Source organism: Rhinatrema bivittatum, chromosome 6 (assembly GCF_901001135.1).
Source record: "Rhinatrema bivittatum chromosome 6, aRhiBiv1.1, whole genome shotgun sequence".
In the NCBI taxonomy this organism is placed as follows: Eukaryota; Metazoa; Chordata; class Amphibia; order Gymnophiona; family Rhinatrematidae; genus Rhinatrema; species Rhinatrema bivittatum.
This window is the reverse complement of record NC_042620.1, coordinates 72,307,480-72,324,494: the sequence shown is the minus strand read 5'-3', so window position 1 is coordinate 72,324,494 and position 17,015 is coordinate 72,307,480. Positions and strand designations below refer to the sequence as shown.

Genomic DNA, 17,015 nt, shown 5'->3' with positions numbered 1-17,015 from the left:
AAGCACAAGTCTTGGTTATAAGTTTCGATGCCGAGAAGGTGTTTGATAGGATGAGGTGGAATTATATGTTTTATATTTTGGATCATACTGGCTTGCAGGGTTTAATTTCAGCAACCAGTGAGATTATTAGGCTTACATTGCAGCGAATGGCTCCTATTCTGATCGATTTAAAATAGGGAGGTACTAAACAGGGTTGCCCCTTGTTCCCATTATTCCTGCTGTTTCTTGAGCCATTGCTTAGGGCCATAGAAAGTGAGGAAGATATTTTGGGTATGCACTTAGGTCCCACGCATTTCACATTTGCGGCATTTGCAGATGATATATTCGGTTTTCTGCCAACCCCAGTACACTCCCTACAACTCTGCTTCTATTTGGAAAGTTTGGGGAATTTTCTGGCTTTAAACTGAATACTAATAAATCTGAGATGTTGGCCTTGCCAGACACACTCAAAGAGCAATGGAGGGGTGTTTCCCCCCGTATAGGGCAATAGACACTTTTAGATATGCTTATGTCAACGGATCTAGGGAAATCATACAATTTAAATGTTTCTCAACTATTGGCATACACTAAGCAGAAGTTACAGGCTTTGCATGGATTGCCATCATCCTTAGTAGGCAGAATTAATATTTTTAAAATGGTTATATTTCCCAAATAGCTATATGTCTTGCAGAATTTACCAGTGCGACTGATGAGGGACCTAAAAGCATTAGATTCTCTACTGTTCAAATTTATATAGAAGGGAGGCAAACCAAGGATTCCGTTCAGTATCCTGAAGAGAAATTGGGATCAAGGAGGGCTGGCACTTCCAGATATGGAAATCTATAACTTGACTAGTTTGTTAAGAATAGTACAGGACTGGTTATATGATAAATCCACTAAATTGGAGGAGGAGAAATCAATGGTAGCACATTTGGAATTGAAGTATATTTTGCATGCTCTATATTCTAGATTGCCTAAGGGGTGGTCCAAATATATTTTAGTAGCCCTGATTAAGTGGGCATGGGAACGGTTAACAAAATTGTTTAAGAGACCTTTTTAATGTTCACAGCTGTTAATTCAGGGTAATTGGGACTTTCCCCCCAGATTTTCAAAGTTGGGAAGCCAAGGATTTAACACAATTGCATCATGTTATGGATGGAGATAGGTGACTTCAAACCTTTCCAGACTTGAAGGCTCAATGTGGTTTACAAGAAACCAGTTATTTTTCTTATCTACAACTGCAACATTATGTACAGTCCTTGCCAAAGCAAGATCTGGATGGGACCTTTTTGGAAGACTTGGAGCACTTTTTCAAACCTGAAATTTCAAAAAAACCTCTCCTTAGCTAGAATTAATAAAGCAATACGTAAACAGACACTGGATGTTAATATGGGAATTCTTCTAGAGTGATGGACTCATGAATCAAATTTTTTGATTACAGAGAGTGTGTTGAAAGGTGGCTTTAAACATATAAAAACTATCAAGCAACAAAGAAAGGCACTACAACTATCAAGCAACAAAGAAAGGCACTACAAATTTTTGAAAACAGCCTATATATCGCAAGCATGTAAAGCCTAGTCCTGGGGGAATTCTACACTACTGGAGGGCAGAATTTGGGCAGAATTCCCCTCCTGTGCAGAAAATGGCAGAGGAGATCCCAGCATGCAGCAAACGGAGCGTGCGCCATTCACAGTGAAGATGAAAGCCCCTGCATGCCGCGGTCTACTCACAGCTAAGATGAAGGTTCCGGTGAGAGTGAATGTATGTAGAGAGGTGTATGCGTATGTGTTGTGAGAGGAGGGTGGGAGGGGGTGTGAGTGGGGGGCGAGCAGGAGAGTGAGCAGGAAGGTGCCAGAGAGAGGGAGTCTATTATGAGAGGAGTGTGAGTGTGAGAGATTAGGAGCTGCTGTGTATGAAAAAGGGATCAGGTGTATGTGAGGGTGCTAGCCTGTGTGAAGGGATTGTGCATGTATGAGAGAGAGCCTGTGTGAAGGGGTGCATGAGACAGACACATAGGTAGCCTGTGTGAGGGTGTATGCATGAGAAAGAAAGGGAGCTTGTGTGGGTGTATATGCAAGAGAGGATGTAGGTTGGGATGTGTGTGTGCAAGAGAGTGAAGGAGCCTGTATGAAGGTGTGTGTATGTGCACTAGAGAGAGGGAGCATGTGTGTGAGAGAGGGAGGGAGGGATTGAGGGAGCCTGTGTGAGAGGCAGTACTGAGAATGGGGTCAAACTCTGGGCCTGGCGACAGAGTGGAAGGGGTTGAGCCTAGAGATGGCGGGGAGAGATACTGGCAGGTGGAGGAGTTGGAGCCTGAGAGGGCAAAGTGGCCAGGAGAGTAGGGACAGCGAGTGGAAGGGACACTCTTACAGTGAATTTCTAGGGAAATTCTGCTCAAAATATTAAAAAAATTCTACATGTTAAAATAACTTTTTTCTGTATTAATTTAAAATGAAATTAAAATAACTGTCATGTAAGTTGTTTATTTTGACCAATATAAAGTTTGCAGAATTTTAAGTTTTTGTGCACAGAATTCCCCCAGGAGTAAAAGCAGGTATATCTGACATTCAGCTATGTAATAAATGTCATATGGAAGTTGGAACTTTAATACATGCTTTTTGGTCTTTGCAGGAACCCAATCATTTTGGTCTAAAGTGGTCTAGTATGTGTTAAAAATACTGGGTTATGGGATTTCTCTGACTCTGAAAGGTTTATTATTTGAACAATTCCCTCCTATGCTATTCAAGACCAGCAGAGATGAGTTATTTATGAGGAAGATGTGGTAGGCCTGATTGACAAACTGAAGAGTAGTAAATCACCTGGACCGGATGGTATACACCCCAGAGTTCTGAAGGAACTAAAAAATGAAATTTCAGACCTATTAGTAAAAATTTGTAACCTATCATTAAAATCATCCATTGTACCTGAAGACTGGAGGATAGCAAATGTAACCCCAATATTTAAAAAGGGCTCCAGGGGCAATCCGGGAAACTACAGACCAGTTAGCCTGACTTCAGTGCCAGGAAAAATAGTGGAAAGTGTTCTAAATATCAAAATCACAGAACATATAGAAAGACATGGCTTAATGGAACAAAGTCAGCATGGCTTTACCCAAGGCAAGTCTTGCCTCACAAATCTGCTTCACTTTTTTGAAGGAGTTAACATATGGATAAAGGTGAACTGGTAGATGTAGTATACTTGGATTTTCAGAAGGCGTTTGACAAAGTTCCTCATGAGAGGCTTCTAGGAAAAGTAAAAAGTCATGGGATAGGTGGTGATGTCCTTTCGTGGATTGCAAATTGGCTAAAAGACAGGAAACAGAGTAGGATTAAATGGACAATTTTCTCAGTGGAAGGGAGTGGACAGTGGAGTGCCTCAGGGATCTTTATTGGGACCCTTACTTTTCAATATATTTATAAATGATCTGGAAAGAAATATGACGAGTGAGATAATCAAATTTGCAGATGACACAAAATTGTTCAGAGTAGTTAAATCACAAGCAGATTGTGATAAATTGCAGGAAGACCTTGTGAGACTGGAAAATTGGGCATCCAAATGGCAGATGAAATTTAATGTGGATAAGTGCAAGGTGATGTATATAGGGAAAAATAACCCATGCTATAATTACACAATGTTGGGTTCCATATTAGGTGCTACAACCCAAGAAAGATCTAGGCTCATAGTGGATAACACATTGAAATTGTCGGTTCAGTGTGCTGCGGTAGTCAAAAAAGCAAACAGAATGTTGGGAATTATTAGAAAGGGAATGGTGAATAAAACGGAAAATGTCATAATGCCTCTGTATCGCTCCATGGTGAGACCGCACCTTGAATACTGTGTACAATTCTGGTCGCCGCATCTCAAAAAAGATATAATTGCGATGGAGAAGGTACAGAGAAGGGCTACCAAAATGATAAAAGGAATAGAACAGCTCCCCTATGAGGAAAGACTAAAGAAGTTAGGACTTTTCAGCTTGGAGAAGAGACGGCTGAGGGGGGATATGATAGAGGTGTTTAAAATCATGAGAGTTCTAGAACGGGTAGATGTGAATCGGTTATTTACTCTTTCAGATAATAGAAAGACTACAGGGCACTCCATGAAGTTAGCATGGGGCACATTTAAAACTAATCAGAGAAAGTTCTTTTTTACTCAACGCACAATTAAACTCTGGAATTTGTTGCCAGAGGATGTGATTAGTGCAGTTAGTATAGCTGTGTTTAAAAAAGGATTGGATAAGTTCTTGGAGGAGAAGTCCATTACCTGCTATTAAGTTCACTTAGAGAATAGCCACTGCTATTACTAGCAACAGTAACATGGAATAGACTTAGTTTTTGGGTACCTGCCAGGTTCTTATGGCCTGGATTGGCCACTGTTGGAAACAGGATGCTGGGCTTGATGGACCCTTGGTCTGACCCAGTATGGCATTTTCTTATGTTCTTAGGAAGGCTTGTGCGCTGGAGAGAAAAGTCATATTACAGCAATGGAGCAACACGGCCCATCCTTCTGGCAATGGCAGAATGTTTTATTAGATGCACTGTTGTCCATTTGCATCAGGTCATATTTCACTTTTCAAAAGAGACAGACATTAACCCCAAGAATGAGGAGTTTAATTTTGAACAGTTTGCAGTAATATAGGATGGGAGGTGAAGATTTTTTGGGGGTGGCAATAGAATAAGAACCAAGTTATATTTGTAATTATGACTGGAAGATAAACAGAGAAAGGGGTGTGAAAGAGGAGAAATGTGGTGGGGTAGAATACTGGTTTGAAATAATGGGGGGTTTATTATGGAATAGGGAAGGGATGTAGGGGATATATAAAGGGGAAAAGAAAAGATTGTGTGTCTATAGGTGGGGATAACTTTGGAGTGCATAAGAAACACTGGAGAAAATGGTGCCCCGGGTACCCAATGCCCCTTTCAGGCGCATGTGCATGCATAGGTCAGCAAAACATCCCCTGCACCCCCAACCAGCTTGGTTTGAAAGGCAATCAATACTCTTGCCCACTCCTTGTGACAGGTACTCGTGGGGGAATGCTGCGCCAAAAAAAAAAATGGAAAATTCTGCACAAACATTTTCTAAATTCTGCAACTTTTTTTTTTGTACAGAAAACAAAGAGCCTGCACATTTTTCTCACTTAGCAAGGGTCTGTGACACCCTAGGCAAACCAACGTAACACTGCCCCCTGCCCAACCCACCCTGAATTGAAAGTGCCCCTCTTACAGTGGTAGATACAGAGAGAGAGTCATGTTTTCCTCTGCTGTCTACCATGCTCTTCCTCTTCCGGCAAGGCTTGCGGAGCAAATATTAATTATTGCCATAATCCTGCCTGTGATAGCGCTCAGAGTGGCTGTGTGGCCTGGATTCTGCGGGAAAGGGGAATTCCATCAGAACCAAGCCCTCTTTGTGGCTGTTAGACTCTCTCCTAGTCAATGCAGGCTGAACACACACCAACAAGAGCCCATTCTCAAGATACCCAGCTTGAACCTCTCTCCTGCGACTTCAGGGCACCCAACTGCAATGTCTCCCCCAACCGCACTGTGCTCACTTTGATTTTGCTTTTTTTTTTTTAAACAAACTTTAAAAATCAATACCTCATTTCCATATGTAAGACAACAGTAAGTGTCCTCTAATAGCATTCACACATTTTCTTATTATACATATATACACACATATTCTGCTTTGATTTATACTAGAAAGGCAGTATAGAAAATATTAAAACTAAATTAAAACCCTTTCTAAAGGAATGCTGCATACAATTCAGCACATACGTTCACACCTTGGTACTAGGGCTGATTAAATAACTCTTACACCCTGTTGAGTTTGGATAAATTCAAAACAATTCAATTGCTTGCTCAAATAAGTTTAAGAATGATGAACTGCATTCACAAAAAAAAAAAAAATTTAACATTATGATTTCCAAAATCCTCATCCAGGGTATCAACATTTACATAGTCTTTTGGAAAATAGCTTAATGTTAAAAACTCAAGCCTTGTTAAAATGCAAGGTAGTGCTTTGCTCTTAAATATGGTTCATGTCTGTCCATCATTTAATAAAACCCAGCAACTAAAATCAATCTTGCAGCACCATTCTTCTACAGGCACAAAAGCTCGTACTTGTGTAGCTAGCCACCTCTAATCAATTCTTGCTTCAAACAGGGAAAGGTTAAGACTTTTGTGCATAAGAGCCACACGTAATTATGCTTTTTAGCAGAAACTCTCAGCTAGTCTTAATAAAATCTTCCCATAACATGCAACATTATCCACTGATGCAGTATTTCTTAAAACAGATTTATTGCTGTTAGACCACCAAATAGGGACTAACCTTCTAAAGCATAATATACTCATAAGTCTATATATATTGTCCCTTTGGCTAATTTCCAGGGGAATTAAAAGAGAGTTTAGGCTTATCTGCTCCAAAACCTCAAGGACTCTATAGCTGCAAAATCAGTTACAGAATAGATCAGGAATATATGTTTTCATCCTACTAAAAGCTTATTTACTCATCAATATACAGCCTTAGTTGGGAAGAGAACTGGCTGAAAAAAAAAAAAATCAGATATTTTAGGAATTGTTCTGCTCTACATAGGATAAAATTGTCAGTGGTATTGCTGCCTATTAAAAAACAAAACAGCCATGAGCACTAAAGCACTGTACCACAGGGGAAAGGATTGGAATTCTTCAGATGTATTCTCATTAGCTCTAGTTTCCCCTGCTCTCTTCCCTTTCTGACTTTCCTATAAGCCAAGAATGCATTTACAGATGTCAAGCAGAAACCTTACCCCCTTCCAACCAAAGATAAAGAACCACAAAAACAAAAAATGAAAAATGTTTATTTTGGGGGAGGAATTTTTAAATCAGTTTCACAATAAAAATTTCCAACAAAATTAAAAAGTACACCCACACACACCTTATTATAAATTACTAAGGAACCTGCAATTCATGCAGTCAATTTAACATGCTAACAAAAATCCTTAGTTTCCCTCTATCTAGCCATCAACCAAGGAATAATCCTCACCAGATTCATTACACAATACAATTTTCCTAAAAAATAAATAAAAAACCAGCACTAATTTTGAAAGCAAAGCTTGCAATGCATTAAGCGTTTCCAGCCATTATTCCCAGCAGAGCTCCAGCTGCAGTTCATAAATGAATGGAACAGGCTGGATCTGCAGCACACAAGGGGATTCATTTAATGCTGCAGCAGCAAAAACAGGAAAAAAAACAAAAACAATGTCACCTGAAGACAAGGTCTGTCCTTCATCGCGTGCTAGATCTTGGTGAAGGGTAGGAACAGATTCACTATCTGATTAAAGTAGCACACAAAGTATTACCAGGGAGTCAAGTTCAAGGTTAAAGTTTAGTAAAGAAAAACAAAAAGAAAGAAATGCAGCCAATATAGGGAAACCCCCCTCCCAAGGGAGAGAGAGTAGAGTAAAGAACATGCTACCATTTAAGTGAAATGCAGCAGAGAAAAAAAAAAGGGACTGCAGCTATGCAACATGAGCCACCATCCCAGGAAAACCCAGAATGAGATTGAAAAGGTTGGACTCCTTACTGTGAAAGTGCTTAAATCCACTGAACAGATGATTTAGAGACTCAGAAAGGAGATTTGCATGTCACAGCCACCTGGACTACTCTTGGTAACTTGCAGTTAAATCAAGCATAGTTTAAATCAAGCATAGTTTTGTAACTTAGGATTATAACTGGACAGTTCTAAATTGGAGAATTCTGAATGAGGGTTTTGAGAGAAACAATGTACTGAAAAACAGTCCTAGGAAGCAAACAGAGTCTCACCCTAACAAGGTAAGACAGACTCTTGGGTACCCAGTTCTCAGACAACAGATAAAGGCCAGGTAGGATGGAGGGGTGTGCACACATTCTCTTTCTATGCTCCTGCCTGGATCTTGGCCTTTTGGCTGAAAGATGGTGACCCATCCAGGCTGAGTAACAGCAAATGACTGGCCATGAGCTTAGCAGAGCTAAAAATCACTGAAAGCTGAGACTGCAGAGGGCCTGAATCACTGAACACTAAACAAGCCATGTGCTTAGTGAAGCTGTAAACCCAAGGCAGAAAAAACCCTCCTACCAAGTTGGGTTCCCCAGGAGGATGTGGACTCCAGCAACAGACCAGGAAGCAGAGTTAGGTCCCCAGGAGGGTGTGGACCCCAATGTTGATACAGAACTTTCAACGGAGTGGAAGCAGCACCGAGAAGATGGCAGTGGTTTAGACACAACAGACCCCCCCCCCCCCCCCCCCCATGCAAACACTGCCCACCAGTCCTGTTGCATCTTTTCACATGGATGAGACTTGGGGAAATAGGAGGATGATAACACTTGATTAAGCAGGAACTCAAGAGGTCCCTTCTATTCTATATGGTGGTATACTGTGGAGGGCAACAACCCCAAATTGCCAAATATTAAAATGTTCTTGCTACCTCTTAGAAATGTGTATAGTTGTCTAGCCTGAGACTATTAACCACAAGTAGATAAGTGCACTGTTTGACATCCTATTGGCAATGTACATAATCATGTAGAAATGTATACATGTTTATTAGACTATATAAGTATATACATTTGTACATACTGTCAGCCTTGTTCAGTGTCCCATTTGTTTCCTGGGGTGAAGGGAGGGAAATCCCTCCCACTAACACCTTCTCCAGGTGGAGGCACCAGCTGCTAAGAACATGAGGACGGATGGTCTGCCCTAAGGGGGGATCCCGCCAGGTCAGTCCGGGACCGCCCCACATAGGTAAGCTAATTGACATTTCTGATCTAAGAAAGCTAAAATTATATCACAAATCATCCTGCACAATAACTACTTTCTACAATAAAAGTAAAATAGCAAATACATTTGTGATGTTACATAACATTAACCTAGATCATCAGACAGAACTTTCAGAAAAAAACCTCAGAAAATGTTTGGCTACAAAAGCAGCTTGAAAAAAAAAAAAAACACCACCTTTGGAAACACCAAGGCTCCAATTTTAAGTTGGTAAGTTTAGCAAATGCCAAAATAAGTGTTTAAAATTAGGGGCTGCGCCCCTGCTCTCTTTGCTCGTCAACCCTGCCAGTGGGCTCTCCGCTCTAGAAGCCAAGCTAGTGCCCAGATGGAAAATGGCTGAACAGGGCAAGTGACTCTAATGAAAGGAAGGGTAGAGAGTTATAGAATTCTCCACCCCACCCCTCTTTTTTTTCCCCCTTCACTGAGCGAGTGGAACCCCCAAAAGAGGGAAAGTGATAATTGCATGAGAACCGTCAAAAAGTGGGTTTTATGGCTCCATACATTTCCGGTGTTTTGCACATGCTCTGTGGGGGATGGAGGAATGGGGGTAGCTATCTGCATGTGTGGGGAAGGTGTAGGTCAGAAGGCATGCAAAGGTGGTGGGGAGTGCAGGTGGTGATGGGTGAGGTGCATGTATGTATGTACTGTGTTGGGTTGATGTGGGAGTGGTGTGTGTGGGGGGGGGGGGGGGTGTATGCTGTTTTCTCCCTTGCACTCTCCATCCCTTCTCCTCACCTGTGTGGGAATGGTGAATATATGTTCTGCCTGTGAATGGTGGATGTGAGTGGTGTGCGTGTGTGCGTAGAGGGGAAACCACCTCCATTTTCCACCCTCCCTCCCTCTCCTGTGCAAGTATGCAGGTGCAAATGTGTGAGTGCAGGTGCACTTTTCACCCTCTCCTCTTCCGCACATTGTAGGAAGGCGAGAAGGTGTGTGTTGTCAGAGACTCATTCTGCCGTGCAATCTCCCCCGTGTTTGTATGTGTTTGTTATGGGGCTGATGTGGAGTGATATTAGCATTTGTGTGTGTGTGTCTAAGGAGGGAGGGAGCTGGCTGTGTGCACTCTTCCCTTCACTGTCTGCTTTGCACCTCCCCCCCCTGGTGTGTTTGGGGGGAGAGGAGTAGTTGTGACTGGTGTGTGCCAGGGAATAACTGAAGGTATGTCGGGAAGTGGCTAGGCAGATGGTGTGTGTGCGGGTGGGGGGTGGCTAGATGTGCCGATTCCCCCTCTCCTCTTTTCCTCCTGCTGCCTCCTGCTGCCCTCTCCCCAGCCCCCTTCACTTTCCCACTGTTCCCTCAGGTCCCCTTCTGCAGCCTCCTACCCTTCACTCACCCACTGGTCTGCCCCCTGCAGCTCCCTCCCACTGCTCCTCACCTGCCCATCCCCACCTCCTCTTCTCTTCCACCTACTCTGGCCCTCCCGTATCTTCCCTCTCCTAATCCCCTTCCACCTCAGTCTTGATATCTATGTACAGCTGGTGGGGCCTGGGAACCTCTAACAGCCCTTCTGCTGCCTCCCGAGGTTTCTCTTGTTCTTGCATTGGTGGGGCCTGATGAAACTCCACCTGCTCTTCTGCCAGTGAGTCTTTTTTTTTTTTCCTTCCTTTGTGCTGGTGGAGTCTGGGAACACTTCCACCTCTTCTGCTGCCCTCGCCGCTGCAAGTCTTTTCCTGTTATGCTGGTGGGAAACCTCACCAGTCTTTCTGGTGCTGGCACCACTGAGGCACTCGCTGGCCCCATGGTGCAGACATCATCCCTCCCAGCTCCGGGTGAGGTCATTATGTCACCTTGAGAACCCGGAGCCCCTAACATTTTTATAATATAGAGAGGTAAAACACAGTCTTCAAAAAATTAACAGGATTTGTGAGGATCAGCACCTGAATTTGTTTTAGAAAACCTGCAGGTATTACAGGCACTAGAGCACACTGAGCCTTTTCCTTTGATTCCCGTATGAATCTGAGTCAACAAAAAATGAGTAATAAATTGTGAGTATAGCCTCCCCCTCTACCTTCACAAGGGGGTCACCTTCAAGGACCACTGAGCACAGAACAAACTGGTGCAGTGCCTAGAAAGTGCACGAAGGCGTGCTGTGGAGGACCAAGATTCAACTGTAAGATCCAGGGGGTCACACTCAGAAGAACAAGCAGGTCTCACACCAAGTGCGGTGTTTGAAACAACAGTAATAATATTTACTGAATTTGATCAATAAATTCAGCAGGTTCATGAATAGAAATAGTCCAGAGTACTAAAAATAAAACAGACACATTCAAGAATAAATGCAGTCAGTCCACAAAGTCAAACACTCTTCAAACCACTTGAGCACTGGAATAGGATTCAGGGGATGCCTCCTAATGATCTCTTTGACACCTCCGGAATCCACGACAATGTTTGCGCACTCACACACACAAAAGTTCCAGCCTCTCCAAAGGAATTCCTCTACTCTTTTGACATTGGTATAGAAACCCCTCAATGATCTGGCATGAACTGGATCCCCATGGAGCCCACTCCAATCTCCGACTAGAGAAAGAGAGACAAAATGCCCTCTCTCCTTACCGACTCCCTGGAGAGATACAATGCCTGGCTGCCTCTCCCTCCTCAACCACTCCACCACAGCTCCCCCTCAATGACTGACAGACAATGTGTCTCTCTAATCTAATGATCTACACTTTTGGGGATGGACCCTCCTGTCACTCCTAAGTGACCACTCTGCCCTTGGAACGTCCCATTACTAGAATACCCCTCTGTTCTACACAGTGGGGCTAAGGTCACCCTATGTGAACTTCTATCCAAATCAATATGTTACTAATTACTAAAGAGTAGCAAAAGGTAAGAGGGTAAAGGAGGCTTTAGTTTGCGCGATCCAATGATCTCTTAAAATGCCTTTAAGAAACTAAGTACTTGCCTCCTTTTAACCTACAACTTTCTACTGACATGGTAAGTCTAGTTCCTCACTACAAAAAAATCGCCATCCATCCCCACCAATTCTTTTATAAAATGCTCAAACTATTCCTATAAGGACAAACTGACATTTTTCCACACTTGTCTTTATATAAGAATTGGGTTTCAGCATTTATTTTTTTTAAACATTGGTGGGGATGGGTGGGAATTGTGCAGTGATGAAGGATCCCCTGAATATGGCAGGTTCAGGCAAAACATGTCTGAAATAGTATAGTGCAGTTTCCTTTTGCCCGCAGGATCCAGAGACATTTTGACTCTATTGCTATTTTGCCTGGTATTGGTGAGTTTTTTTGCTAATATTGCTGACTGAAAACAGATGAACACTTGGGCAGAACTGTGGTGGTATAATCCAGGGGTAAGCAAATCCAGTCACCTAATGCCTCAAGCTGGTGAAGTTTACAGGATAGCCACAATCAATATGCATTTGTATACAATGCAAATGCATCTCATGAATAGAGTGGAGATCTTGAAAATCAGACCAACTCACAGCACTTGCCTATCCCCAGTATAAGAATTAGTTAAAAGACCATTTTTTATGACAAATAAGAGAAAGACCTTGTCCTTGTTGTAGGTTTTTGAGCTAGTATTTTATCTATTTGAGCTTTCAAAGGTGGACAGCCTGCATGCAGGTTGGAAATAATTGGTGTGCTAGGTTTACTGGTGTCTTTAATGGGTTTTGTCTGGTTACATTTGTGTTTGTGTGTTTTTGCAGTGTGTGCTCTTATGTTGGATTGGACGTGAGTGTTCTCTATCTCAGTGGTTCTCAACCCACTTCTTGGGGACCGCTTGGACAGTCTTTCAGGATATCCCTAATGAATATGAATGAGATATCTGTAAGTCCTGCTCGTGCATATTCATAGGGATATTCTGAAAACCAGACTGACCAGAATAGTCCTCAAGGACCAGGTTGAGAACCACTGCAGATGTGTCCCCATTGTGCTTTGTTGGTTTGAAACAGCTTTTAAAAAGAGGTCTTTTGAATAAACCATTTCTTGCATTTTGTATTCTCAAGTACGTTTAGCGATTATTAAAATACATTTAAAAAGGTCTTTTCTTGTTATAAAGGTTTTTTTTTGGCAATTTTCTAGCAATAATATGGGTAAGAAATGGTCATATGCTTTTTATATCAAAGCCCTGCAAAGTGTAAAGTTAGAAGAGGCACTCTCTGATGTATTGAATAGAAGCGAAACTTTTCCCGAAATTACATGATTAATGCAATTGCAAAAAAAAAAAAAGCTTTCATAATATCTATAATACATTTTGAACCCACCCCCATTATGTGTGCTGCCTAATGCATACCAAAAGTACAGCAACCTTAAACAATTGAATGAGTTTGGTCTTGAATTTGCATTAAGACTTCACTAACATGAAGCCTCCCCACAATGATATTTCTCAGTACTTGGGACCTCATCTTTAGTGAAAGGGCCCTGGGGATGAGCTGTATCCGTTTTCTGCTGCAAGTAGGTCGAACTGAAATCAAAATGACCCCCTCAGGCAACAGTGACCAGCAGCAAATACCTGGATACACACAGATGTGGTGCAACATTTGCACATCTTTGGTTTATACAATAACGCAATCGGAGTTACTAAAAAGTCGGTCATAGCAACATTTTCCAGGCCTGTCTTAAAAGCCCTCTCTCTGCAACACACGAGGTGAGGCCATGGCAAACCAAAAGTAGCCAAGAGCAAGGAATCCAACGCACAGACTTGCAACCTGGGCAGCCTATTAATACCCAGTGATGCCCGGCGATCCACGCTGCCACCTGAGCCCCAAACGGCAGCCGCTTTCATTCTCCGAGCAGTAAACCGGTGCCCGTCACTGCCCCCCCCCCCCGTGCATCAAGAGCGAGACTAGGCATGCGCGCCGGCAATCATGACATCACCCTAATCAATGCTGGGGAGGCTGCATCGGGCAGAGAAGCAGCCAGAAAATGTCAAACAGCGGCTATTTTTCACTTCCTCCCAGCTACAATATACTGCGAACAGGAATAGGAATAACGAAAAAGTCGTGCCCGCTCCCCACTTAGAAGAAGAAAAAAAATCACACTCCCTCTGTATACATAGGCTCTGCTCATCAGATATTTGCTCGCAGTCCTTTAACACGGAGGAAATGAGCATGATGAGGGAGGCCATTAGCAAACCCTTATTGTGGACATAAATCATTTACGTGTTATGGATCATTGGTTTCTAAAACGAGTAACTTTCATATAGCAGAATCGGTTCTCTATCAACGATCTGGTCAAAAATGTGCCAAAAAACAAAAAAAGTAGCATTTTATGTTCTTCTTTGCAACTTATTTTTTAATTAATATAAATAAACCAACTGCATTTGCACGAAATTCTTGGGAAACACAGCCGGCTCTTTTCGTTGCCGTTTATAAGTGTGCAGATCACTAAGGGAACCCACATTTAATACGGAGGTTCATCAGGAGGCTTCCCCCTCATCAAGGGAGTGCTTGTAGGGCTCCGGCATCAGAAACAGGCAGAGATTTTTTTTTCACTAATACCTCCTTGTTCCAAGGAGCCTCGGTCGGTAACTAGATGCAGCCGGCACAATTTGCCCGCAGCGAGCAGATTGCAGGTTTTTATTCAGGAGGCTCGGAGACCACATCTGTATTTCATGCATCCACCAGCGCGAGTCCCCAAGGTGAAACAGCATTGGAAAATTCGACAAACTAATCCTCTGAACGGCTTAAAACAAACCATTAGATGTTATATCATCGTCATCGCTACAACACGGGCATTTTCTTTTTTTTTTTTAAAGCGGTGACAACGAGCGCTGGGGGTCCAATTTAACCCAGTTCTGAAGTGCCATAAGTGGGTTTTATTTTGCAACTACAGCAAAATATAACGGGCGGCCAGAGCCACAAATCAGCCAACAGCACAAGCTCTGCGCACCTATGGAAACCATGCCAGGATACAAGACAGGAATAAAAAGAGAAGACCTACCCCAATAACTATTGTGTCATCTCCTTTAAATTTAGGGATAAATTTATCTCCTCTTACGATTTCCGAATCGTTCAATGGCCTGAACCGGCACATTACTTTTATGCTGCATTCAGCTGGGTCCGCCATCTCGGCCGTCTCCGGTAGCAAATATTAACAGCAACCTGCCAGCAGCCGCCTTGCACTATACATCCAGCGTGGAGGCGAAGAGAAGCTGTCACCTTTCGCAGGTTATCGTGCGCTCAGCCGGCTGCAACAAAGCATTCCCCAGCGAGTCAGTTTGCATCCGCAATCGGGGGTGACTTCAGCCAAAAAAAAATCTGTGTCTCGGTTCGGGCCAGCTGCAAAACAAAATCTTCACCGAAATGAATTGCAAGGAGTTAGAAAAACGCCTGGAGCCGCTCAGTCCTTGCACCCGGTTCAGATCCCACACCCTCCCGCAAGCTCTGCCATTCTACATCAGCAACACTAGCCTGCCGCCTTCTTTCGGCTGTAGCCTCAAGGGCTTTTTTTTTTGTGACTTCACTGCATTACATCAACTCCCCTCCCCGATCTCCCGTTCCAGCGTGCATGAGGCCTGAGGAATGCTGGGAGTTGTGGTTCTCTTCCTATTCAGGAAACTTTATTGGCATGACACTTGGTACAGGTTGCCAAAGTCATGCATGGAAAGGGCACTCTTCAAAAAATATTTATCCAGGTAAAAAAAATGGCCTCAGTGAAAACTGCTCTTCGCAAATGTGGATAACGTGCAAGCGGATTCCATAGAGTCCGTACTTTCAGTTGCATTAAAAAGAGGTATTCCTATAGTGTTTGGGCTACGGTAGTAAAACAGCGCATAGACAGGTTATTTTCAGCTGCAATTTTGAGCACGCTGGGACACCTGCACAAACGGCAGGTGCACAGCATGTGGACTTGTTTAGGGTGTGGACTGCGTGCTTGCTAATTTTCAAAGGTAAACAGGGGCTGTTTCCCTTTGAAGATGTGCATAAAGTATGCACGTTTCAACGCACCGGTGTAGTTTGCAACTAGGCAGACTAGTGGAAAAATTGCTTCCAAGAGAAGCAATTGTGGATAGCCTGTGGGGAATGTAAGCTCGCAGTGAAGGAATAGCTTAGTGATTACAGCAGCGGTTTTGAAAACCAGACGTAAGGGTTCAAATCCCACTAAGGCTATTTGGGACTTTGGGCAAGCTCCTTCACCCGTTATTGCCTTAGGTGGAAACTATGATTCTGTATTACTAAGGCTTTTCTCCCATTCTCTATCTAGGGAAAAATGCTACCTAAATGAGGCCCTGTGGAAAAAGAGAAATATCTACCCATAATCAGCTTTGAAGGACCGGTACACAAGCACTTCAGTTTTGTTTTGGCCATTACCCATATACATTTTTGTGCCTGGGTAAATCCACCTTCTATTTCTGGGAGCAGACAACTGGAGGTAAAAGAGCAGACAGAATTTTGAAAATGAAATCTACAGCTGATGTTATTCTCCCCTGATCTAAATACACCTCTGGGAATGCCCCCTTTTAATCCAGCTATGAGTGCACTGGTTCTGAGAGTCCACATCTATTTATAGTGCCTACCAGGCAGGCACTGTTTTCAACCCTTTGAAGATTGTCCTTCTGGAGCAGTTTGCAGTAAGCTGAGGGAGGAGCAGGTTAGGTGGGCACTTTTGTCTTCGTGCATCTTGAGTTAATTTTTAAAGAGAAATTATCAGTGTGGATTGAAACCCACTATAAGGTAAAAAAAAAAAAACGTGTGCCTTTGCTCTGCAATTTCTGCAGGCCAACAACATGCTGGAAAATACACAGGTGCATTTGAAAATGAAGTAAGCACATGCATTTTCCCTTCCCAGATCCAAACCGGCCTCCCAGAAGCCCCAGCTGAATGCATTAGGAAGCTAGATTTAGCTGTGGGAAAGAGTGGGTATTCCAGACCTGGGGGGATGTGTATATATGTGATTACCAAAATGTACATGCATAGACTTGCATCATCCTTCAAGGTGCTGTAAATCTATGCTTGTTCTTTTCTAGCTTCTCGGTCACCCTCCTCCCAGCTCTGGAGCCCTGCTCTTTAAATTAAATTAAATTCCTTCCCCTCACACTCAAAACAGCTCATCACCTCTCCCATCTCTAGTGCTCCAAACCAGACTTCCTTCCCCCCCAAGTTTGGTCCCTTCTGGGCACCTCCCTACACAAAAACTGCTGGTGGTTGGCTTGTGTCTCCCATCAGCACCCCTATGATCTCAGTCCTTGGGGGTCTATTTTCTCCCACCTATCCTCACTTCCCCCAAGACCTCTGAAGATATTCCCAGGCCCCTCCCAACACCCCAGCCCCACCCAAGTCCCAGGTCTTA

At 43.1% G+C, this 17,015-nt stretch overlaps 1 protein-coding gene across 1 annotated transcript in view; it reads right to left on the bottom strand.

Moving 5' to 3' along the window:
• The window catches only part of KIF5C (kinesin family member 5C), a 269,359-nt gene extending 254,054 nt beyond the window's left edge, over window positions 1-15,305 (bottom strand). The window contains exon 1 of the mRNA XM_029605443.1: window positions 14,667-15,305. Within this exon, the coding sequence (XP_029461303.1) occupies window positions 14,667-14,792 (126 nt within the window). The 5' untranslated portion in view covers window positions 14,793-15,305. The remainder of the gene's footprint in view (window positions 1-14,666) is intronic.
• Between the last annotated feature and the right edge of the window lie 1,710 nt (window positions 15,306-17,015).